The sequence below is a fragment of the Mobula birostris genome, chromosome 12, assembly GCF_030028105.1.
Source record: "Mobula birostris isolate sMobBir1 chromosome 12, sMobBir1.hap1, whole genome shotgun sequence".
Classification (NCBI taxonomy): domain Eukaryota; kingdom Metazoa; phylum Chordata; class Chondrichthyes; order Myliobatiformes; family Myliobatidae; genus Mobula; species Mobula birostris.
Window position 1 is genome coordinate 24,382,384 of NC_092381.1, and position 25,795 is coordinate 24,408,178.

General features: G+C 45.0%; 1 protein-coding gene across 2 annotated transcripts in view; it reads left to right on the forward strand.

The window, feature by feature from the left end:
• The window catches only part of LOC140205797 (choline transporter-like protein 3), a 159,434-nt gene that overhangs the window by 54,891 nt on the left and 78,748 nt on the right, over positions 1-25,795 (forward strand). For both annotated transcript variants that reach the window (XM_072273486.1, XM_072273487.1), the window contains exons 4-7: positions 2,403-2,539; positions 9,839-9,932; positions 17,811-17,980; positions 25,328-25,417. In XM_072273486.1, the coding sequence (XP_072129587.1) occupies positions 2,403-2,539; positions 9,839-9,932; positions 17,811-17,980; positions 25,328-25,417 (491 nt within the window). The remainder of the gene's footprint in view (positions 1-2,402; positions 2,540-9,838; positions 9,933-17,810; positions 17,981-25,327; positions 25,418-25,795) is intronic.

The window sequence follows — 25,795 nt, forward strand, 5'->3', positions numbered from 1 at the left end:
AGGTGCCCCCATTGTCAGTCAAACCTATCATAAAAGGCATTGAGCTCATCTGTGAATGAAATTTGTTATCACATATTTTGCTCATTTTATTTTGTAGGAAGAGATAGCATTCCATCCCTGCCAACCACGTCAAGAATCCCTCTGTGATTCAAGTTTGGTCTACAATTGCCACTTTGCAAGTAAGATGGCTTTCCAAAAGTCATACCTGGACCTACTTGGTTGCCAGACCTGAATGCCACTGATCTGGCCCTCAGCAGATTGCACATCTCTTCGTTCATCAAGGTCTTTCAGATGGGGAAAACTCATCCACGACTGGCTTTATAAAGTCTATGGCATATTATTCCGACCCTCATATGAGTCCTTGAACATGGCCCAGTCCACTGACTCTAAGCAGTCTCTAGCTGCTCCTCTGCCTCCCGTGAATACCCCTTTGTTGTCCTTACCTCTGGAGCTTTGCTCTTTAGCCTCTGTCTGTATGCACGGAGGAGAAGGACAACCAGATGATTGACTTTGCCAAAATGCGGTCTAGACATGAGATGGTAGGAATTCCTTATGGTAGTGTAGCAGTGGTCAAGTGTGTTGGGACCCCTGGTGCTGCAGGTGGTGTGTTGATGATAGTGAGGCACAAATTTCTTCAAAGAAGCCCGATTGAAGTTCTGATAATGATTTAAAAGGCATCAGGGTAGGCTGTTTCTTTATTGCCCTCAATACATCAAGTGCTTGCTTAACATCTGCCTTTGGCGGTATGTAAACTGCAGTCATTACAGCCTGCTAAGGGAAATTACATGGATTATTACGGATTAGCAGCAGCATCTCCTTCACACTCACCATCAGCACAGTTACACCACAGGGCCGTGTGCTTAGTCTGTTGTTCCTCTCATTTATCCTTACAATTGTGTGGTTCAGTACAGCTCCAGCATGGTAATTAAGTTTGCTAATTACAACACTAACACAAGAAATTCTGCAAATACTGGAAATTCAAAGCAACATACACAAAATGCTGGGGGAACTCAACAGGTCAGGCAACATCCCTGGAAATGAACAAACATTGACCGTTTATTCTGTTTGTTCATTTCCATAGGTGCTGCCTGACCTGCTGAGTTCTTCCAGCATTTTGTGACATCACTGTTGTTGGCCAAATCAAAGTTGGTGACTAATCAGCATTTAGGAGGGAGATTGAAAATCTAGATGAATGGAGCCAACAAACCAAAAAGCTGACTATCGACTACAGGAAGAAGAAGCTGGAGGTCCATGAGCCAGTACACATTAGGGGAACAGAGGTGGAGACGGTCAACAGCTTTAAATTTCTTAGTGTTAACATATCAATGGATCCATAAGTGTCAATACAACAGTACCCCGACTTTCTTAGAAGTTGTGTAGATTTGGCATGTCACCAAGAATTTTGACAAACTCCAATAGAGAGTATCCTAACTGGTTGCATCATGATCTGGTATGGAAACACTAATACCCAGGAACAGAGGAGGCTATAGAAAGTGGTGGGTACAGACCAGTCCATCACAGGGGAAGCTCTCCCCACCAGTGTGTACGTTGAGATAGAGCATTGCCACAAGAAAGCAGCATGCATCATCAAAGATCCCCACCTTCCGGGCCATGGCCTCTTCTTGATGCTGCCAATGGGAAGGAGGTAGGTCCCACACTGCCAGGAACACTATTACCTTACATCCATCAAGCTCCTGAACCACTGTGAGTAATTTCATTCACCATTGCTGTGAACTGATTCTATGATCTACAAACTCATTTTCAGGGACTTTTTACAACTCATCTTCTCAGTATTGATTTTATTTGTACAGTTTTGTCTTCTTTAGCATATTCGTTGTCAGTCTTTGTTTAGGTCTAATAATAATAATAATGCATCCGTTAGTCTTGAGAGACCATGGATCTGCACCTGGAAAGTCTTCACTCTCCAGGGCGCAGGCCTGGGCAAGGTTGTATGGAAGACAGGCAGTTGCCCATTCTGCAAGTCTCCCCTCTCCGCGACACCAATGTTGTCCAAGGGAAGGGCAAGGGCCAATACAGCTTGGCACCGGTGTCGTTGCAGAGCACTGTGTGGTTAAGTGCCTTGCTTAAGGACTCAACACGCTGCCTCGTCTGGGGCTCGAACTCACGACCTTCAGGTCACTAGTCCAATGCCTTAAACACTTGGCCACATACCCACACTAGTCTTTCATAAAATTCTATTGCATTTCTGTTTCTTGGTAAATGCCCATAAGAGAATGGATTTCAAGGTGTTATGCAGTAACATATACGTACTTTGATAATAAATTTGCTTCGAACTTTAACCGAATGCTGTACTAACAATCTCACTCACTGACCAGTTCATCTGGATCCGGACTGCACTTTTTATTTTTCGCACATTAATGTGGTGTTTTATTTTCAAATAGATACGTCTTCTTCCTGAACACCTGCAACGTGGACTTCACGGACCATAAAATAAATTCAATGTCGATTTGTGTATCCAGCTGTCCTCAGGAGCAACTGAATGATCTGGAAGAGATAAAACTTTTTGCTCAGTATAATGGTATGCATGTTTACTCAGCAATATATCAGATTTATCACACAGGGAGAGGGCACTGTGTTTAACTGGCTGATACTGAGCAATGTCTGTGATCCGCAGCAGCCAAATAATCTGCTTTCAACATAAGCTTTGAGCTTATTTTATTTGTGAACCTGTTTATATTTTCTTTAGATGTATCTGTGCTTCTCAGCTGTTCAAAATTTCACTGTGTTGGCACACTTCTCTGAGTGAAGTCTGACAAATTCACAATAGCTTTAAAACTCACTCATCTCCTCTGGGTATCACCGGCATAACCATTTATTGCCCATCGTGAAGTCGCGTAAAACACTGGTTAGACCACACTTGGAGGTAAGATGTTACTTCCATGTACGATGGTGCCATTAAGTGGTGACTCTTTCCACGCATCATCAAACATTCCTGTTAGGACGACTACGGCTGAAATCCACAAAACGATTAAAAAAATCTATCAATAGGGAAAATCAATGAATCTTGGACAGCAGACTTGGGTGGCAAGTGCAGGTCCCCTTTAAGAAAAGAACATTGCATTGTTGTTGCACTGTTGGAAAGGTACAGTTGAGATGCAGAGCCTTTAGACTTCCTCTCCTGACTACCCTGCTGGTGAATTACAGTTTCTGGAAAATGAAGTTGAAGACCTCTGAGCAAGATTGCTGAACCAGAGAGACATCAGGGACTGCTGTGTACTTTGCTTCATGGAAACGTGGCTATCCCCCGCCATCTTGGATTCAGCACAGCGGCTCAATGGCTTCACGATTCTCCACAAAGACGGTTCAGTCTTTTAAAAACAGAAAAGGTGGAATATGTGTTATGATTAACTCATCATGGTGCATAAATGTTGGCGATTCTGTCTCAGTTCTGCTCACCCAACCTGGAATATCCTAGTGGTCAAACGTCGTCCCTTTTATCTGCTGAGAGAGTTTTCCACCCATCATCCTAGTAGCAGTATACATTCCATAAGACCATAAGACATAGGAACAGAATTCGCCATTCAGCTCATCGACTCTGTTCCGCCATTCCAATGTGGTTGATTTTGGATCCCACTCAACCCCATACACCTGCCTTCTCGCCATATACTTTGATGCCCTGACCGATCAGGAAATGATAAACTTCCGTCTTAAATATACTCATGAAATTGGCCTCCATCACGGTCTGTGACAAAGCAATCCACAGATTCACTACACTCTGACTAAAAAAATTTATCCTCGCCTGTGTTCCACCTCAGGCCTACATCAGACAGACACTGGAGGAGCTGAGCAATGTAATCAGCAGGCACAAAACTGCACAACCTGATGCTTTCCCTATCATTGTGGGAAATTTTAACCAGGCCAGCTTGAAAAAGTCTCTGAACAATTGCCACCAACATGTCACCTGGAACCAAAGGAGCCAACAGACTTGACCACTGTTATACCACCATCAAGAATGCTTATCATGCCATCCCACGACAACACTTTGGAAGGTCCACTCACCTGGTTGTACTTCTACTCTCAGTCCACATTTGGGAAACAGACGGAGATGACCAGCGGCTTTTAATTCCTTAGTGTTAACATATCACAATACTCTGAGGCCTCAGCAGTGCTTCCTAAAGCCACAACATTACATCCTTGCTTTTATATTCTAGTTCTCTTGAAATGAATGCTAACATGGCATTTGCCTTCCTCACCACAAACTCAACCTGAAAATTAACCTTTAAAGAATCCTGCACGAGGTCTCTCAAGTTCCTTTGCTCCGAAGATTTTTGAATTTTCTCTCCATTTAGAAAAGTGTCCAAGTCCTTCTGTAGTCTCTCTATTTCCTCAAAGCTACCTACCGCTCCATCTATCTTTGTACCATCCACAAACTTGGCCACAAAGTCATCAATTCTGTCATCCAAATCATTAATATAGAACGTAAAAAGAAGCGGTCCGAACACAGACCCCTGTGGAACACCACTAGTCACCAGCAGCCAGTCAGAAAAGACTCCTTTTATTCCTCGCAAACACGAGGAATTCTGCAGATGCTGGAAATTCAAGCAACACACATCAAAGTTACTGGTGAACGCAGCAGGCCAGGCAGCATCTCTAGGAAGAGGTACAGTCGACGTAGCTCTTCCTTCAGTTAGTCCTGACGAAGGGTCTCGGCCTGATACGTCGACTGTACCTCTTCCTAGAAATGCTGCCTGGCCTGCTGCGTTCACCAGCAACTTTGATGTGTGTCCCTTTATTCCTGCTCTTTCCCTCCTACTAATCAACCAATGATCTATCTATGCTAGTATCTTTCCTGTAATACCATGGCTCTTAACTTATTAAGCAGCCTCATGCATGGCACCTTGTCAGGGGCCTTCTGAAGATCCAAGTTCACAACAACCACCGACTCTCCTTTGTCAGTCCTGTTTGTTATTTCTTCAAAGAGATCCAACAGATATGTCAGGCAAGATTTTCCCTTAAGGAAACCATGCTGATTACGGCCTATTTTATCACGTGCCTCCAGGTATCCCAAAACCACATCCTTAACAATCGACTCCAACATCTTCCCAACCACTGAGGTCAGACTAACTAGACTATAATTTCCTTTCTTCTGCCTCTCTCCCTTCTTGAAGAGTGGAGAGACTTTGCAATTTTCCACTCCTCTGGAACCATGGCAGTGTCAATTGATTCTTGAAAGATTATTACTAATGCATCCACAATCTCTTCAGCCACCTCTTTCAGAACCCTGAGGTGTACAACATCTGGTCCAGGTGACTTATCTATTTTCAGACCTTTCAATTTCCCGAGAACCTTTTCCCTAATAATGGCAACTTCACTCACTTCTGCCCCGACACTCTCAAGCTTCCAGCATACCGCTAGTGTCTTCCACAATGAAAACTGATGTAAAATACTCATTCAGTTCATCCACCATTTCCTTGTCCCTCTCCTTCCTCTTTGGGATGTACCGTATATATCCTGTGCCTTCTGAATTGCTTCCAGAATTTCCAGCCATTGCTGCTGTGCTGTCATCCTTGCCATCTTGGTTCTTTTCCAATCGATTCTGACCAGCTCCTCTCTCATGCCTCTGTAATTCCCTTTTCTCCACTGTAATACTGATACATCTGGCTTTAGCTTCTCCTCCTCAAACTGCAGGGTGAGTTCCTTTGCCTTAAGCTCTCTAATCCATTCTGGTTCATTGCACAACACCCAGTCCAGAACAGCTGATCCCATAGTTGGCTCAACCACAAGCTGTTCTAAAAAAAACCCATCTCATAGGAATTCCAGAAATTCCCCCTCTTGATCCAGCACCAACCTAGTTTTCCAATCTACCTGTATACTGAATTTTCCCCCATGACTATCATAATATTGCCCTTTTGACATCCATTTTCTATCTCCTATTGTAATTTGTAGACCATATCTTTACTACTGTTTGGAGGTCTGTATATACCTTTCATCAGTGTCTTTTACCCTTTCAGTTTCTTCGCTTTACCCACAACGATTCAACACCTTCTGATCCTATGCCACCTTGTTCTAATGATTTGATTTCGTTTTTTTACCAACAGCACCATGCCACCCCTCTGCGTACCAGCCTCTTTTCAATACAATGTGTGTCCTTGGACATTAAGCGCCCAGCTATAATCTTTCAGCCAAGATGCAGTAATGCCCACAATGTCGTACATGCCAATCTGCAACTATGCTACAAGGTCATCTACCTAATTCCGTATACTGCATGCATTCAAATGTAACACCTTCAGTCCTGTATTCACCCTTTTTGATTTTGTCCACCTTTTACATTGCAACTCATCCTGTTGATTGCAATATACCCTATCACCAGCCTCTTCTTGCTAGCAGTCTCACTACACACTGCCTCTGTTTGTAACCCAACTACCTCATTCTCAGTACTATCACTCCAGTTCCCATCCCCCTGCCAAATTAGTATAAACCATCCCGAACACCTCTAGCAAATCTACCCGCAAGGATATTGGTCCCCGCCCCCTTGGGTTTAGGTGTAACCCATCGTTTTTATACAGGTTGTACCTTCCCCAGAAAAGATACCAATGATCCATAAATCTGATCTGGTGTGGATCAGAAATAACATTTTCACCTCGCTGACAATCAAAACTGGCACACTTCAAGGATGTGTGCTTAGCCCACTGCTCTACTCTCTCTACACCCACGACTGTGTGGCTAGGCACAGCTCAAACACCATCTATAAATTTGCCAATGACACAACTATTGTTGGCATAATTTCAGATGGTGACAAGGAGGTGTTTGGAGTTCAGAGTCCTGGGGTCGATACTGAAGGTCAAAGCCCAAAACCAGTGAATCCGGAAGTCTAAGTCCAATGGTTGAGGTCTTTGGATGGGTGTGCCTTGGAGACAGAGGCCCAGTGTCTGCGAGTTCAGACCAGGGACTGGAAGTTGGATGCCAGGAGGTGGACTGTGCTGGGGATGGGGGCCTGTCTCTGTGCGTGAGTGGGTGGGTGGATGGCAGGGAGAAAAGGCACATGTTTTGCTGTTGTTTTGATGTTGCTGAGCGTTGTGGGCATGCTGTGTTAGCGCAAGAATATGTGGTGACACTTGCAGGCTGCCCCCAGCAGATCCTTGGGTTGTGGTGGTTGTTAATGCAGATGATACACTGTATGTTTTGATGTACATGTGATAAATAAATAAATCTGAATCATTATTTTGATGGCAAATCTGCTGTAGCTTCATTGCATTCTGGCATCTTTCTTAGGTACTGTGGCTGTTTCCTTTGATAATCATGGAAGGGAAAACAGATTTTCTTCTAGCTTGTGGTTTTCATAGAAACATAGAAACATAGAAAATAGGTGCAGGAGTAGGCCATTCGGCCCTTCGAGCCTGCACCGCCATTCAGTATGATCATGGCTGATCATCCAACTCAGAACCCTGTACCAGCCTTCCCTCCATACCCCCGATCCCTTTAGCCACAAGGGCCATATCTAACTCCCTCTTAAATATAGCCAATGAAATGGCCTCAACTGTTTCCTGTGGCAGAGAATTCCACAGATTCACCACTCTCTGTGTGAAGAAGTTTTTCCTAATCTCGGTCCTAAAAGGCTTCCCCTTTATCCTCAAACTGTGACCCCTCATTCTGGACTTCCTCAACATCGGGAACAATCTTTCTGCATCTAGCCTGTCCAATCCCTTTAGGATTTTATACGTTTCAATCAGATCCCCCCTCAATCTTCTAAATCCCAACGGGTATAAGCCTAGTTCATCCAGTCTTTCATCATATGAAAGTCCTGCCATCCCAGGAATTAATCTGGTGAACCTTCTTTGTACTCCCTCTATGGCAAGGATGTCTTTCCTCAGATTAGGGGACCAAAACTGCATGGTGTAAGAGTCCTTGACAATGCAGAGTGCTCTACAAACACAGCGCTTCTGGTATATGGCCTGGTTGGTCAGGTGGGTGGTAGGGGAGAGAGACCCTCTCTCTCCTATATATGTATTTATAGAAGTATATGCACTTCTTATTGTAATTTGTAGTCTATGTTATATGTTGCACTGTACTGCTGCCAGAAAATATTGAATTTCAGGATGTACAGTATGTCAGTGAAAATAAACCTGATTCTGACTCTGATAAAAGATGCCCTCAGTGTGGAGACAGGCCATTCTCTCTCAGTAACTCTGCTGCAGCCATCCCCACCAGTGCATCCCAGGCTGGTGATTCCACAACAAGTAAAGCTAATCTTTAGATCTTTAATCTGCTCTGTAATGCTAAAGATGAGTTTTGGTTTCTCGATCTACCTCATCGTGGCCCTTGTACTTTGTCCACCTGAACAGCTCTTTGTTTGTATCTGCTACACTGTATTCTGCATGCTGCTTTCTTTTTACTACCTCGATATACGTATACAATGGCATGATCTACCTGGGTGGCATGTAAAAACTCTGCTTTATATCTCTGTATGGTGAGAATAATAAATCAATCATTTGTTTGTTATGCGTCGTGTCATATGACATAGACAAGCGTGGTCTTTCCATGACCATGATTATTCTTGGCAAATATTTTGACAGAAGTGGTTTGCCATCGCCTTCTTCTGGGCAGTGTCTTTCCAAGACGGGTAACCTCAGCCATTATCAATACTCTTCAGAGATTGTCTGCCTGGCGTCAGTGGTCGCATAACCAGGACTCGTGATGTGCACCAACTGTTCATACGACCATCCACCACCTGCTCCCATGGTTTCATGTGATCCTGATGGTGGGAGGGGGTGGTGGTGGTGTTAGGGAGTGTGGAGGGGGATATGCAGGTGCTACACCTTGGCTAAGGGTAACCTGCAGGCTAACAGAGGGAAGGAGCACCTTACACCTCCTTTGGTAGAGACATATCTCCACCCAGCCACCTAAAATAAGCCAACACCACTGCCAATGTGCAAAACTATACTGAATAGAAGTTATTCATGGCAGAGAACACCAACAACACAGGATGAGGGAATGAGCATTTCTCCACTGATTTGGAGTGTAAAACCTGACACATAGCACAGCGGTTAGCATAACACTCTACAGCGCCAGCTATCGGCTATCCAGATTCAATCCCAGCCGCTGTGTATAAGGAGTTTGTGCGTTCTCTGTAACCGTGTGGGTTTCCTCCAGGTGCTCCAGTTTCCTCCCACAGTCCAAAGATGTACAGGTTAGGATTAGTAAGTTGTGGGCATGCTATGTTAGTGCCAGAAGCATGTGGGTTGTCCCCAGCACATCTTCGGACTATGTGGGTCATTGATGCAAACAATGCTTTTCACTGTATGTTTCAATGTATGACAAACAAAGCTAATCTTTAATGAAAAAGGATCTAGTGCTTTCCCGGTGCATATGATACATAAACTCTTCTTGGGCATCCAGCCAGGTCCAGTTGTCGGTTTTGACTGTGACAGACTCCGCCATCTTCATCAGGGATGATGCCTAAGCATGTCTAGTCCGGTGGTTTATATGCTCAACTCCTGTCGTCCGTCCCTCCTAATTGATTAGTCCTCAACTGATCAGATTTCCACAGTCCCACCTTGTTTACAATCATATTCCATTAAAATCGTATTATATTTAAGCATAGTGGGACAGTGGAAACCTGACTGGTTAAGGACTAACCAATCAGGAGGGACAGACGACGGGAGGTGAGTATATATACCACCAGACTGGACCTGCCTAGGCATCATCCCTAATGAAGATAGTAGAGTTTAGCATCAAAACGTCAGGTAAAATTAACACTTGAACCCAGCTGGAAGCCCGGGAAGAGTTTACGTGCCTAATCTTTAATCTTTATTGAGCACATTGGTGCCTACTTTCGAGCTCAGGTGTGAGTTAATTTGGCTGTTTGCTTGCTCTTTAGGTTCCTATTTGTGCGTGTACAATTTAGACATTTCCGACTACACAGAGCCTTTGAAAGCAGCGCACCTCTGTCCAACATTACCAGTTCCGCCAAGGTGAGATGGTATCTCTTCAGGTTTACTTACTCTTCGGTGAACCACATCCTGCTAGACAGGTCAAAGTTATAAAATTTAAATTGCACTCTGAAACCATTAACGTATTTATTAGTAATTAGTCCTTTCTGAAGTAGTCATGCAGCACTTTATAGAGCTGTAATTATACGCCACGTCTCATTGTGGGAGGGCAATTGTCTCCTGTGCTTTCTTCAGTTGCTTCTCTTGGGGTGCAGTTGTAGCTTCGGTATCACTTCAGATGGGCTTCAACGGATACACCTAGTCATGTCTTCATACCTGTGTGTTTCAACACCTTCCAAGCCCTGACCCAAAAACAGCTCTTTAAAAGCATTCCTGATGGACCAGGGTGTTAAAAGGACATGAATTGAGGGTATTATCCTACCAAATTGCAAATGGGCATTCATGAGATTAATGTCGATGCACACTTGTAGGCCATCGTTTCTATATGGCGTTGCAAGAATCAGTTGAGTTGATCTGATCATCCCAGGACAGAAGTGGCTATTACGAGGGGCTGTGATTTTAAGCTGATTGGAGGAAAGTGCAGGAGGAATGTCAGAGATAGTTTCTTTATGCAGAGAGTAGTGAGCCTGTGGACCGCACAGCCAGGAGTGGTGGTAGAGACGGGTGCATTAGGAACTCCTAGGCAGGTACGTGAATGATAGAAAAATAGAGGGCTATGTGGGAGGGAAGGGTTAGATTAATCTTAGAGTAGGTTATAGGGTTAGCACAACATCGTGGGCTGAAGGGCCTGTACAGTGCTGTACTGTTCAAAGTTCTATGGATTTCCTTTGCTCGTCATCCTCAGAATCAGGTTTAATATCTCTGGCATACAGTATGTCATGAACTTTACTGTTTTGCGGCAGAAGTATATTGCAATACAAAATAATAAAAAAATTATAAATTACAATTAGAAGTACATTATATATTTAAAAAATCAAATTCAAAAAGCAGAGAAAAAAGAGAGCAAGAAAAAGAATGGTGAAGTAGTGTTCATGGGTTCAATGACCATTCAGAAATCTGATGGTGGAGAGGAACGAGCTGTCCCAGAAATGTTGAGTGTGTGTCTTCAGGCTCGTGTACCTATTTCTTGATGGTAGCAATATGAAGAGGGCATGTTCTGGATGATGAGGGCCCTTAATGATGGATGCCTTCGAAAAAAATAAGCATTGCTGCCCTTGTGTATTATTTGAGGTCAGTGGTGGAACTTGTGCCCTAAAATAGAAGGTTATGGGTTCAAACTCTGGGACAAACTAAAAGCCAATCAGAAGCCTAGTCCTGATCACCAGTGTCGCAAGGTCTGAACTAGTTCTCACAAAGGTAATGAATGCATTGGTTGTAATATACTAAAATTTCCCAGGTTCTGTGGAGTTTGCAGCGGATTTGATGCCCTCTGTTGGTTGGAGTCAACCATGGATGTCACATCCCAGTTGTCCATGTGATACACAATCCAGTATGTAAGCCAGGGCAATACAATATAGAGAGCAAGCTGTTGCTCAGGTGCCAGGCTCCCCCTTGTTATGCAGCAGATGAATCCAAAGGAATGGCAGAGATCAATAAAGTAGTGTCGCAGGAGTTGCCAGTCAGAGTGTAGGCCTCTCTTCCTCGTGTGGTGTCCCTCTCTTTCGATGAATGTCGGTCATATTGTGGTTCAGCGTTTATGGATTGGATATTGTATTTATGGACTGTAGACTTTTTCGGATTTATAGTTTTTATATTCTATGTTTTTTATCGCCTGTTCCTTTCCCGTTTTGTGAGGGGTGTGTGTTTGGGGTTTGATGTTTTGTTAGTTTTTCATGTGGGGGAGGGGTTGCTTTTTGCGGGGGGGGGGGTCAATGTTCTTGTTCTGTTTTGTGCGGGAGGAGAGGGGTTTTAGGGGTTGATCAGGATGCTGTTCGTTTTTTAATGGGGGTTGGGTTTGATGTTTCTCGCTGAAACTTACGTGTTCTTTCTTTGTTTTGTGGTGATTTGGAGAATACAAATTTCAGAATTGTATATGGATACATGCTTTGATAATATATGAACCTTTGAACCTTTTGAGCTCAATGTAGGAACTGCCTTAGGGACTCCGACCAGAATTTCCCCTTGGGTTTACTCCTGAAGCCTTCTCCATACGTAGGTATAGCTGCAAGGCAGAAGAGATTTGAGATCAGAGTTTTCCTTCTCCTAAATGAGCTGTCAACCACGGCTGATGAGCCCCACCTGCCCAAAGTGCCTGGCGTCAGTCGCTCGCCCTTGTCCCTTCCCCTGTCAGTGGAAATGCTTCCACCAGGCTTAGTAGCTAAGCCATGTGTGAAGGCCAGGAATTGGACTTGGTTGTCAGAGGCTATTTGAGACACACACCGTTGGGAGGATTTAATAGGTAGTGGTGTAGGATCTTGTGAATAAAACATGTGGGAGTCGTTTTATGTGCTTAACAAAAGCCGTAGCCCTTTACTTACCTTACCAACAAAGCAAAAGCAGTCGCCTAACACTGACATCATTATGCCAGACACTGTCTCTTAAGGGGAACACAACTCAATGACAGTGTATGTGAATTATGTAGAGTAGGTTCTATTGTGAACAATATGTGTCATCTGTCACCCATTACGTTACCTTACACAGGCCCTCCACCTCCACAGAATTCACCAACACCAACATTGTGAGCCTGTCTAGAACTTGTACAAGCCGCCCTACTTGGGTCCTACGTGCTGGACTGGAGTAACAGCAGGTGCTTCTGGTCATCCAGGGATGGGCTGACTCACACATGGTCATGTCATGATGCAGGGCGTACGGCAGTGGAGCCATCCAAGTCTTGGTGGGCCGGTTTAAGGCGATTTACAGAAATACATTCAGGTTTATCTTTCCTATCTGCAATAAAGGTCTTTTTGCCCAATCCATAGCGTGGAACGGGCCATTGTAAGGGGGCTCAAGGGGTGTTGACGTGCATCATGGCAAACAAGAACAAGCGAGGTAGAACATGGGTCAACAGAACCCAAGAGACTGTAGGCCATGATGGGAGGTGGGAATAGGTATAAAAGAATTGAATCTACTGAGGAGGAAGGAATGCTGCTGAGACGCCAACGAGGCAGTGGTGGCTTCAGGAATAAAATCACCCGGCACCCATAGCCGCTACCCGCACACCAGCTCAGCTGCAGAGGACTGCAAGCTCTCTTTTGGAGCCATTCTGAGCCCCAGCAGGACTCACTGGAGACCATTTTGCCAAGACTCATCTTTCGGGGAGGCCCTCAGAGCAGCCTTTAAGGAACGGTGAAACCACACTGACACCGGCCATTAGGCTGTGAGTGATGTGCCATCTGTGATGCAATTTAACGCTGAGGTTCTGGGCCATTATGGCTCAGCGGTCAACGTGGATTGGGGACTGTGGTCGGAAGAAATATCAGGTGGGGTGCCGAAGCGAGCGACCCAGGTACTGATGAATGCCCGAGCCACGTCTGCAGCTGCCATGGCACTAGAGGGAGAACGTCTGGCCACAGTGCACCATGGTCATCATGGTAAGGAGATGCATGAAACCGCGGGGGCCGGGGGAAGTGGACCAACCGGGGCCACATTGATGTGCTGAAACTGTTGCTCAGGGACCTCAGAAGGTGCCAATGTCACTTAAACTTGATGGTTAATTTTTGCCTGCTGACACAAAACACAGGCTACTCCCCAGTCTCACATGTCCTTCCTAAGGCTGTGCCAGACAAACTTTAAAGCTGCTGGTTTCCTTGAAGCCTTCCTGCTCGGTTGCGAGATGTCGTGAGTAGAGTTAAAAACAGTACGCCTCTAGTTTGTGGGCACTGTGGGGCGAGAGTGGTTGAAACACGCAAAGGAGAGAAACTCCTGCGTCCCTGAACTTGCTGTCAGCCAGCTGCAGGCCCGTGACTGCTATCCTGTAAACCTGGACCGGTAGTCAGTAGCTTGTTCAGCTGCCTTGCCGGCATAGTTAACCCCCATTGTGTATAGCATCGGCAGCGAGCTGTGAGAGGCAATCAGCCCCAGCGTTATTTTTCCCTTCGATGTGCTGTATGTCAGTCGTGAATTCCAAAAAGCAGGCCAAGTGCCGTTGCTCCCGTGTAGGCCAAGGGTCTGACGCTTTGGCCATCACGCGCATGAGAGGTTTGTGGTCAACCAACGCTGCGAAGTGACGAACCTTCAGTAGAAAACAAAAATGGCGGATGGCCAGAGAGAGAGAGAGACGGAGAAGCTTGGGGTCAACTATGCCGTACCTACTCTTGTTAGAGTGGAGCTGCCGGCTGAAGAAGGCAAGTGGCTGCCACGCACCTCCAGCGGTTTCTGCACAGCGCCCGCAGTGTAGTCTGACACATCAGTAGTGATGGCTGTAGGGTGCATTGGGGAGCGGGTATGTCAGTAGTGTAGCATTTGAAAGAGCTCGTTTGTTGTCATCAAATGCTGTGGCCATGTTCACCGACCACTTAAGCATGGGATTAGGGGCAGTGCCTTTATACAAGGGGAGGATAGGTTCAGCAGCTTATGAAATGAAACAGTAATAGAAATTCACTATACTTCAAAATTCTTGTGGTGCTTTCGGAGTGCAGCGCAGCGGGAAGTCCGTAATAGCAGCGATTTTTGAGAGCAGGAGAGTTGTACCTTCTGTGGAGATGCACTGGCCAAGAAAGTCAATAGAAGACAATGCAAACTGGCATTTAGAGGGCTTCACAATCAGCCTGTGCTTGTGAAGTGTGTGATGACGTGCCAAGTGCTTGGTTTTGATGTGCTGGCGACAAGTCTGTCGTCCACATAAACAAAAGGAAAATCGAAGTCCATTAGTCACTGGAAAGTCTGTATTGCATTTTTCAGTACAAACAGGATGCGCAGAAACTCAGGCCGAACGGAATTATATCAGCAGTTTTGGGAGCGTCCTCAGTGCACACGGGCACCTGATGGTAGCCCCTGACAATGTTCACTTTGGAGAAAAAAAATCTTTCTGGCTAAATGTGCCAAAAAGCCTTGACTACGTGGGACGGAGTAACGATCGGTGGTGGTGGCCTTGTTAAGACAGCGGTAATCACTGTATGGACTTACGGAATCACTGTCGGGCTTACAGGATGTGTGAAGGACTGAAGCCCAAGTGCTATCTGACCTGTGTACAATGCCAAACATTTCTACATTAGCAAACTGAGCCTTCGTGCTAGCCAGCTTTTCTGAGTCTAGTCTATGTGCACGGGTGAGGGCCGTCAAGCTAGTTGAGGTGCTTGACCCAATGCCTTGTGACTGTAGTGGGAAACGTTGGCTTGGTGAGGTTTGGGAATTCGGCCAGCAGCAGACTGAATTCACAGGTGGTTGTGCATGCACTAGACAGAGTCATCACGGGGAACTTACTGGGGGTACATGGTAACGGCACAGAGTCCTTTGCAGTCACAAGCCAGAGGTTCTGTATATCAATGGCATACAGGCAATCTGCATTGAGCAGATGTCTAGCCACTTTAGAAAAGACAAAGTCCCATGTGTATCATCGTCCGCTGAAGCAGAGTATCATGTTCGTGTCCCATAAGCCCAGATGCTGCTGCTGTTGGCTGCCTCCAGGAAGAGCCCGTCACTCTCTGCCTTATAATCAGTGGGTGATGCTGTCAGCCCACTCACTTGAGTGCCCCTGTCACCCAGGAAGCATTGCCCTGAAAGAGTGTCCATAATGAACCACAGACGACCCTGGTAGCCAAAACCCACAGTGTTCACAGACCTCCAACGTCCCGATGCGCTGGCGCTGTTGAAGCTACATGGCGGTCAGCACTGCTTGGCGTTTTTTTTGCTGAAGTGTGCACGGTAAAATCATAGATCCGGCATTGTGTGTTTCGGAGCTGTGGGTGTGGATCTGCTAGAGGTTCTGCTGACAGGCCTTATTGAGACAGGGAAAGGACGAGGAACTTCTGCCTGTGGACTATTGGGAATCTTAACAAACACCTTATAGTCCTTCCAGGGTGTATTAGCAAAGGCTATGTGAACTTGATCAGGCATTTGTTGCTTAAAGAGTTCTTTAAAAATGAGTCGAGGATAGTGATTGCCCAGGAGAGATAGCATGTAGTCCATTAGTTCCGAAGGCCCAGTGTTACCCAGGCCGGCCGAGAAGAGCAAATGCTTGGTGTGCTCACTCAGACTCAGACAGTCCAGAAGTCTGTAATAGGTGAGTTTTCTGGCTGACATATTTATCACCTGCAGGTGGGTTGTCTAGTTGGCTCAACACTCTGCCCGCAGTGGAATTACTTAGCGATGCTATCTCACAGTAAAGTTTGGTGTTGTTGACAGTGGTTTCTCACAGTGCAAACTGGGCTTCCGCCTGTGCAAATCACACAGTGGTGTGATGCTCCCAAAACTCTGGCAGCTTGAAAGCGACATGTTGGGAGGTACAGCAAGGAAGGCTAATGAAATGTTTTTGAGTACGGCAGACAGTTTGGTCTCCATATTTAAGGCATATTTTAGAGGCAATGAAGAGGAAATTCATGTGATTCCTAGGTTGATGTTTGAAGAGAGCTTGGGTGGTTTGGTCTTGTATTTTTTGGAGTTTGTAGGAACTATTGCTGATCTTACTGGAACACCAGGGTGGCTGCTAAGAGATGTGGGGATATCTTGAAATAGACGCCAGCATTTTCAATGTAAAGAGTTGTCCATTTCAAGTGGAGATGGAGAGGAATTTCTTCTCTGAGAGGGTTATGAGTTATTGGCCCCATACAGCTGTGTTATTGAATATATTGAAAAAAGATTGAGAGTCTTATAAATTATAAAATATCAGAGAAGGTGAAGAACCATTCACCTGAAACACTTAGAATCAGTTTCTACCTGTTTTGCCGCTGGTGTTTAGGACAGCAATGAAGGTCCTCCATCTCTGTCCTTGGCCATCGTCTCTATTTTGCCCCAGATGTAGTTCAGGGTCCTCATTTCCACCTCAATGGTACAGCGCCAAGTTGTGTTTGATCTTCCGTGTTTCCTCCACACTTCAGTGTCCAATGAAGTGCTGTCTTGATGATGGAGTTGGCCTCTCCTCTCATCATGTGCCCAATCCATCTCCAGCATTTCCTCATGATGATTCTGGCCATGTCCCCTTGATGACACTGAAGGAGTAGGGCGTGGTTGGATAGCCAGAGGCTTTTTCCTCGGGCTGAAGTGGCTAACACAAGGAGGCATAGTTTTAAGGTGCTTGGAAGTAGGTATAAGGGGGATGTCATATATAAGTTTTTTACAGAAAGAGTGGAGGGAGCGCGGAATGCGCTGCCAGTGACAGTGGTAGAGGTGGATACAATAGGGTCTTTTAAGAGACTCTTAGAGAGGTACACGGAGCTTAGAAAAATGGAGGGCTACGCAGTAGGGAAATTCTAGGCAGTTGCTAGACTAGGTTATATAGTCGGCACAACATTGTGGGCCGAAGGGCCTGTAATGTGCTGTAGATTTCTATGATTCTATGTTCTATATTGGAGATCTTTCTTGGCCAGAAAGTAAGGAGAAAATTTCTGGAGGCTCATGGTGTCATCATTCCATACCATTTAGAATCACTGGTGTGCATTGTAATACATAACAATAAAAAAAACTATAAATTGCAATAAATACATATTTAAATATAAATTAATCAAGTAGTGCAAAAGGAGAGGAAAAAGATATTGAGTTCTTGTACACGGGTTCATTGTCCAGTCAGAATTCTGATGGCAAAGAGGAGAAAGCTGTTCCCAGAGCCCCGAGTTGCAGCAAAGCATTAGCTCTGTTTCTGTGTCTAAATGCAACCTTACAACAGTGACCACTCCTCGTATAAGTACTTTACTTCCTCTGCTGTAGAGTTGTCTGGAAGTGACAAAGTTGTATAACTGCAAGTTTATTAACAACTTCACGAGTCCTTGACCTTGTCATTTACATTGCTGTCATTTGTTCTTCCAGCAAGCCGCTCCTGCTCTTTAATCGCTGTGTCCCTCAGAGCCCAGCCTGTTACTCCCACTTTCTCGCGGCGCTTATTCATCTGGTCAACGAGAGTGACATTTTCCAACAAGTCATACGTGGCATCATAATGAGCAAGGGGTACATTGTCGGACTCTGCCTCTTTGCAGTAGGTAAGTTTCTCAGTGAAGTGGATGGACGAATTTTGTAGCTGCCGAAACCCACCCTTGGCACCCCCGGGGGAGCAGTATGAAGAAGGCAGAGAAAGATCGCATACATACTAACCAAGCAATAGTTGGACAGTCTTATGACAATCACTAAGCGAACACATCCGCTCTATCCACCACAGGGTGCATGTTTTCCCACTGTAATTCTACTTCCCATTCCCATTCAGATTGTCGGTCCATGGCCTCCTTTACTGCCATGGTGAAGTGGTTCTCAGGTTGGGGGAACAACACTTCATATTCCATCTGGGTAACCCGCAACCTGATCGCATGAACATTGATTTGTTCTAGATTCTAGAAATTTCTCCCCACTCCCACATCTCTCTTTTCCCATTTCCCATTCTGGCTCCCCTCTTACACCTTCTCTCCTTCTCACTGCTGTTCACCTCCCTCTGGTGTCCCTCCTTCCCTTTCTCCTGTGGTCCACTCTTCTCTCTTATCAGATTCTTTCTTCTTCAGCCTTTTCCACCAGTCGCCTTCCTTCTTCTCACATCATTTCCCACCTTCCCCCTCACCTTGTCATGAGTAGGTATTCCTCTCATACCTACTCATTCCTCTTCCCCCCCCCCAACCTTCTTAATATGTCTTTTTCTCCCTTCCTTTCCAGTCCCGATGAAAGGCCTTTGCCCATAACTGCTTATTCCTCTCCATAGGTGCTGCCTGACCAGCTGCATTTCACCACCTTTCTGTGTATTTATTTTTATTGATCACTGGGTGATGGTATGACTGACAAGACCCATCTTTTATTGCCCATGAGTCAAAAAGTTCTGCATCATAGAAATGGGCCCTTCAGCCCATGTGTATATGCAAACCTTTTCCTCCCCGTCTTCATGAATCTCATTGGCCCGTACCAGGAACGAGTAATTCAGCACCTTGCCAATCTCTGCCCGTCTGAATGCGGCATAAGATGCCAGGGGAAGTAATAGAGGTGAGTACAATTATATCATTTAAAGTACATTTAAAGAGGTTCATCGATACAGAGGTTTAAAAGTTTATGGGCCAAGCACAGGTAAATGGATCTAGCTCAGGTTGGCAACTTGGCCAACCTGGACGAGTTCGTTGAAGAGACGTTTCTGTGTTGTATAGTGACTCTGGAGCCATGTGTAGGCCATTAGATTTGTACAGAGCAACCACATTCATTTTTCCACCGCTTTTCACATTATTACAGCAGTAGAGCGATTTTGTGGTACAGTTACTAATAACAAGCATCTAATTTCAGACTTATTTAATTAATTGAGATTAAATTCACTATCTGGAGTCCAATTCAATGTCTGAGATTACAAGCTAATCACATTACCATGGCATTACAGTGACACTCTGTGTTTGGATCATACTTGTATTCCAGTGAACTGCCTAACGTAGAAGCAGAGGTAGAATCAGAAATGTCCTGAATTGAATTGACATTATTACTTACACCCTTCATATACATGAGGAGTAAAAATCTTTATGTTACGTCTCCGTCTAAATGTGCAATGTGCAATTTATAGTCATTTATAATAAATAGTATGTACAACAGGACAGTCAATATAACATAGAAATACAGTTGTGTCAGCATGAGTTAATCAGTCTGATGGCCTGGTGGAAGAAGCTGTCCCGGAGCCTGTTGGTCCTGGCTTATGCTGTGGTACAATTTCCCGGATGGTACAGTTTGTGGTTGGGGTGACTCGGGTCTCCAGTGATCCTTCGGGCCCTTTTTACTCACCTGTCTTTGTAAATGTCCTGAATAGTGGGAAGCTCACATCTACCGATTTGCTGGGCTGTCCACACCACTCTCTGCAGAGCCCTGCGATTGAGGGAAGTACAGTTCCCATACCAGGCAGTGATGCAGCCAGTCAGGATGCTCTCAATTGTGCCCTTGTAGAAATTCCTTAGGATTTGGGGGTCCACATGAAAATCCTTCAACTATCTGAGGTGAAAGAGGCACTGTTGTGCCTTTTTCAACACACAGCTGGTATGTACAGACCACGTGAAGTCCTCAGTGATGTTTATGCTGAGGAACTTAATACTGTTCACCCTCTCAACCCCAGATCCATAGATGTCAATAGGGATTAGCCTGTCTCCATTCCTCCTGTAGTCCACAACCAGCTCCTTTGTTTTTGCAATGTTGAAGGAGAGGTTGTTTTCTTGATACCACTGTGTCAGGGTGATGACTTCTCTGCAGGCTGCCTGATTAGTATTTGAGATTAGACCAATCAGTGTAGTGTCATCAGCAACTTTAATTCGCAGATTGGAGCTGTGGATGGTGACACAGTCATGGGTGTACACAGAGTAAAGGAGGGGCCTTAGGACACAGCCCTGAGGGGCACCTGTGTGGAGGGTCAGAGGGGCAGAGATGAGGGAGCCCACTCTTACCACCTGTTGGTGATCTGACAGGAAGTCCAGGATCCAACTACTCAAGGCAGGGTGAAGGCTGAGGTCTCTGAGCTTCTTGTGGAGCCTGGAAGGAATTATGGTGTTGAATGCTGAACTGTAGTCCAAGAACAGCATTCGCACATAAGCATCCTTCTTCTCCGGATGTATAAGGATGGTGTGTAGAGCTGTGGCTATTGCGTCATCTGTCAATCAGTTGTGTTGGTAGGCAAATTGTAGAGGGTCCAGTGTGGGTGGTAGCAAGCTGCAGGTGTAGTCCTTGACCAGCCTCTCAAAGCATTTGCTTATTATTGAAGTGACAACCTGTGTTAAAGTTGTATGTTTCTTTTTAAATTTGTGTAGTGTAGTCTTTGCTTTTTCTGGAGCAGCGGAGGCTGAGGTGGGGTGGGGGGGAGCGTGTTGGGGGGGGGGCAACCTGATAGAAGTATAAAAGAATTGTATGAAAGGCATGAACAGGGTGCCCCATCTTATATTTTGTCCAGGGTGGAAATGTCAAAAGGCAAAGGACGTAACATTACCTTGAGAAAGGGAAAGTTTGAAGGGGATGTGGAGGGCAATGTTTTTTTACGCAAGTAGTTTTAGTTTCTTGAAACTCACTTTGCGGGGAGGTGATAGAGCAGGTATTAGAGTGGTGTTTAGGAGACAGACACATGAGCAGGCAGAAAATGAAGGTATAAAGACAACATACATGTGGATGCGCAGCTTAAATTGGCATTGTGGCTGGCTCAGATGTTGGGGGTTGAAGAACCTGTTCTTGTGCTGTATTGTTCTCTGCTCTAAAATATGTGAGAAGATAGTTAGATTAATTGGAAGGTGGGGCACTGGCACCAGGAACTCCCATGTCTAAGTGTGCCAAGTCTTTATGGAATCTTTAATAAATGGAATGACATTTTGCCGGAGGTTCTCTGAAGGTTCAGGGTTCAAGGTTCAAGGCTCTGCACTAGTCCCGGGGTGGTGCTGTAGCAGAGACCAGAAAGGAGGTTAATTGGCCACTGGGGTGCCGATGGTGGGAGTGAGGGTAGTTCTGGGGAGGGAAAGGGTGCAGCTCCCTATCAGGAAGCACTGCATAAAGCTAGTATTGGGAGGGCAGTGAAGTGTGGGGAGATTATTGCCAGAGAAGGGAGGGGGCAAATGGTAGTGCTTTGAGGTCTGCTCATCTGGAGCGGAGTGAGCTCTTAATGGGTGGAGAAATAACAGGAGCAGAATTTATTTTTATTTAGTTTATTTAGAGCAGGGGCTCCCAGCCGTTTTTCTGCCATGGATTATCATTAACCGAGGGGTCGGTGGATTCCAGGTTGGGAACCCCCGAAGAGGTACAGCACAGAAGAGGACCTCCGAGGTGCACCAGATTTTATCCTAGACTAATCACAGGACAATTTTCAATGACTAATTAACCTGCCAACTGTTATGTCTTTGGACTGTGAGGACCAGAACGCCCAGAGGGAGCCAACACATTCCATGAGGAAGATGTACAAGCTCCTTACAGGGAACACCGGGATTGAACTCTGAACTCTGACACCCCAAGCTGTAATAGCGTCACGCTGACTGTGACACTGTGACACCCAACCAGGCGTTTGGAGAGGGAAGGAAGGAGGAATGGGGAGGGGTGGGAAAGGGAAAGCACAAGACGCAAGATTAGGCCATTTGGTCCATCGAGTCTGCTCTCTCATGCCAGGGAGGGAGAGTGTTAGAGGAGGGATGACTAAGGAATAGAGTAATAGGACAAGGGATGGTGGGGAGGAGGAGATGAGAGGGACTTTGCACTGACGACCAGGATCTGTTCAAGAGTGTACATCCTTCCACTGCCAAGAATTAGTTGTGAGTTCTTCCTGAGCATGTTCTCTGTCTGCTGACTGCAAAGATTTTGAATGCAGTGGGATTATATTGTATATACAGTAATCCTGTTTCCTGTTTATGCTCTCTCTGGAATTTAGCTGATCAAGTAGGGCAGTTGCTTTAGTCTCTCCTGGTTTTATGCTCTTTATTCGAATCCAAACAAATAACCACATTTTTAGTCACTCATTGTCAATTACATACGTCATGCTCCTTTGCAGTGTTTTGGGATGTTTTACTTTGTTAATAGTGCAATATTGATGCAATTTGTTGTTCATCTGGCCTTCAATGAGAACTGACCGTACACAATCTGTTTCTCCACAGAATTCAAACAGAATCCCCTTCCCTATAAGAAATATAAGTGCAAACTGGAATAACAATTGCAAGATGCTGATGTTTTGATTCATTAGTGTTGAGGGACGTGGGCATTGCTGACTAGGCCAATATTTACCTAGAGAAGGTGCTGGTGAGATTTCTGTTTTCCACATGTAGTGTTTGTTACCTTGATGATATGAAATATTTGTCATAAGGTCTTAATTCACCTGTGGTGAGGTTTTACATGATTCTAATGAAGTTCCTGACCATCCCACTAGGGATAGGGTTCCTCTTGTCCTCACCTACCACCCCACTAGCCTCTGCGTCCAGCACATAATTCTCTATAACTTCCGCCATCTCCAACAGGACCCCACCACCAGCACATCTTTCCCTCCACCCTCACTTTCGGCTTTCCACAGGGATCACTCCCTACGTGACTCCCTTGTCCATTCGTCCCTCCCCAATGATCTCCATCCTGGTACTTACCCATGCAAGTGCCACACCTGCCCCTACACCTCCTCCCTCACTACCATTCAAAGCCCCAGTCTTTCCAAGTGAGGTGACACTTCACCTGTGAGTCTGTTAGGGTCACCTACTGTATCCAGTGCTCCTGGCATGGCCTCCTGTATATCAGAGAGACCCAACGTAGATTAGGAGACATCTTCACTGAGCACCTACTGCCAGAAAAAGCGTGATCTCCCATTTCAATTCTAGTTCCCCTTCCCATTCTGACATGTCAGTCCACGGCCTCCTCTACTGCCACAACGAGGCCACACTCAAGTTGAAGAAGCAACACCTTATATTCCATCTGGGTAGTCTCCAACCTGATGGCATGAACACCAATTTCTTGAACTTCCAGTAATGCATCCCCCCTTCACCATTCCCCATTCCTGTTTCCCTCTCTCACCTTATCTCCTTACCTGCCCATTTACCTCCCTCTGGTATTCCTCCATTTTCCCTTTCTTCCACGGTCTTCTACTCTTTCATAACCAATTCCCTCTTCAGCAGCTCTTTATCTCTTTCACCAATCTATTTCCCAGCTCTTTAGTTCACCTCTCTTTTCCTTTTTCAATCTTTTTATTAGTGTCATAATGATAAAGATTAACATAACATAGTAATCATACAAAGTTATTGGGATTACATTGTTGTAATTATCATATATAAATATAAACCCAGTACATGGATATTAAACCTCCCAATCTTACAGGATACAAATATTATATATAAACCAATTAACATGAAAAAGAAAAAAAAGAAAAAAAAATATATACTCCCAAAAAAAACTAATCTAACAAGACTAACCAACTAAACTACAGAAAAAAAAAAGACATGGGCTGTTGTGAAACGTAAAAAAAAAGAACCATTAGTGTTGTTGACTCCGCTCCCCTCAACATATACTAAAAAGAAATAGAATAGGTTTGGAAAAGGTTTAGTTCACTTCTCCCCCTCCCCCACTTTCACCTATCACCTACCACCTTGTACTTCTTCCTCCCTCCTCCCCCCCCCCCACATTCTTACTCTGACTTTTCTTCTTTCTTTTTCCAGTCCCAATGAAGGATCCTGGCCTGAAACATCTTTTCCGTAGATGCTGCCTGGCCTGCTGAGTTCCTCCAGCGTTTTGTGCGTTTTCCTGAATATAACTTCTGGTATAAAAATCTGATTTAGTTTAGTGGAGTTATGTTTTGCTCTGATTCCAAATCGGCTTTCACAACAAAAGTAATTGGAGCATTGAGACATCAATTTTGAGGGTTTTCTCCCATTAAAGCTGTTGCAAGCTCTTGTGTGTGTACACAGCTCCCACTGCATTCATGTGCTGCCCCCTGTTAAAGTGACAGATGCACAGGCTCCCTTGTAGTTGAAAGAAACGGGACCACAGAGAGCGAAGGAGAAAATTCGAGGGGTGGAATGGTGAATTCATGGTGTGAAAAAAGGGAATCACGGTGGGTTGGGACAACACACAAAATGATGGAGGAACTCAGCACGTCAGCAGTATCGATGGAGGGAAATGGACAGTCAATATTTCTGGTCAGGATCGTTCATCTGGACACCTTGGGTTCCTCCACCATCATAGAAAAATAACCACAGCAGGATGTGTTGGACGGCAGCACAGAAACAGGCTTTTCAGCCCATTTAGTTTGTGGCAAAATGTTATTCTGTCTGGTTCCGTCAACCCACAACTGGGCCGTAACTCTCCATACCCTTTCCATCCAGGAGGTGCAGTTGTTGTTCAGACCGAACATCAGAACGGGGAAGAAATGTGATCGACATGACTTTGATCATGGAATGATTGTTGGTGCTAAATGGGGTGGTTTGAGTATTGCAGAAACTGCTGATCTTCTGGGATTTTCGCGCACAACAGTCTCTAGGGTTTACAGAGAATGGTGAAATAAACAAAAGCAGTTCTGCAGGCGATAATACCTTGTTAATGAGAAAGGTCAGAGGAAAATGGCTAGACTGGTTCTAGCTGACAGGAAGGTGACAGTAACTCAAATAACAACCATGCTGTGCAGAGGAGCATTTCTGAATGCACAACACATCAAAACTTTGAAGTTTATAAACTACAGCAGTAGAAGACCAGTAGTGGCCAATTTATAGGTACAGGAAGTTCCTGTTAAAGTGGCCACTGAGTATAATATTTTATTATGTCAACAATGTTGGCCACGGTTTAATTGAAGCACCTTTTAATTGAAGTTGACAAACCGCAGAAAGTGAAAACAAATAATTTGAATCTAATGCACAGCTAATCTGGTGAATCTGCCTCTCTGTTCTTTTCCACAGCCCTCACCTTCATTATGGTGGCAATCTTCAGATTTATTGCTGAACTGCTGGTTCATATCTTCATCACCTTGGTCATTTTTGGAATGCTGTGTAAGTGAGTCTACAATCATCCAATTTCACTACAGTGACAGCAGTTCTCCTGGAAGCTGTTTGATAGGGAGGTCAAACCCAAAGCCTCCATGTAGAAGCAACAGCGCTTTGAATCAAGATGAGGAGTAACAACAGAGCAGACTTCCTTGGGAATTATTTTAACAAGTTTAGCTTTATTTGTCACAGGTACATCGAAACAGGCAGTGAAATCAGTTGTTCTGTGTCAACGACCAACGCAGTCCGAGATTTGCTGGCAGCAGCCAGAAATGGTGCCATGCTTCAAGTGCCAACATAGCTTGCCCATAACTTAGTAACTCTAACCATACGTCCTTGGAATGTGAAAGAAAACTAGAGCACCCGGAAGTCACAGGGAAAACG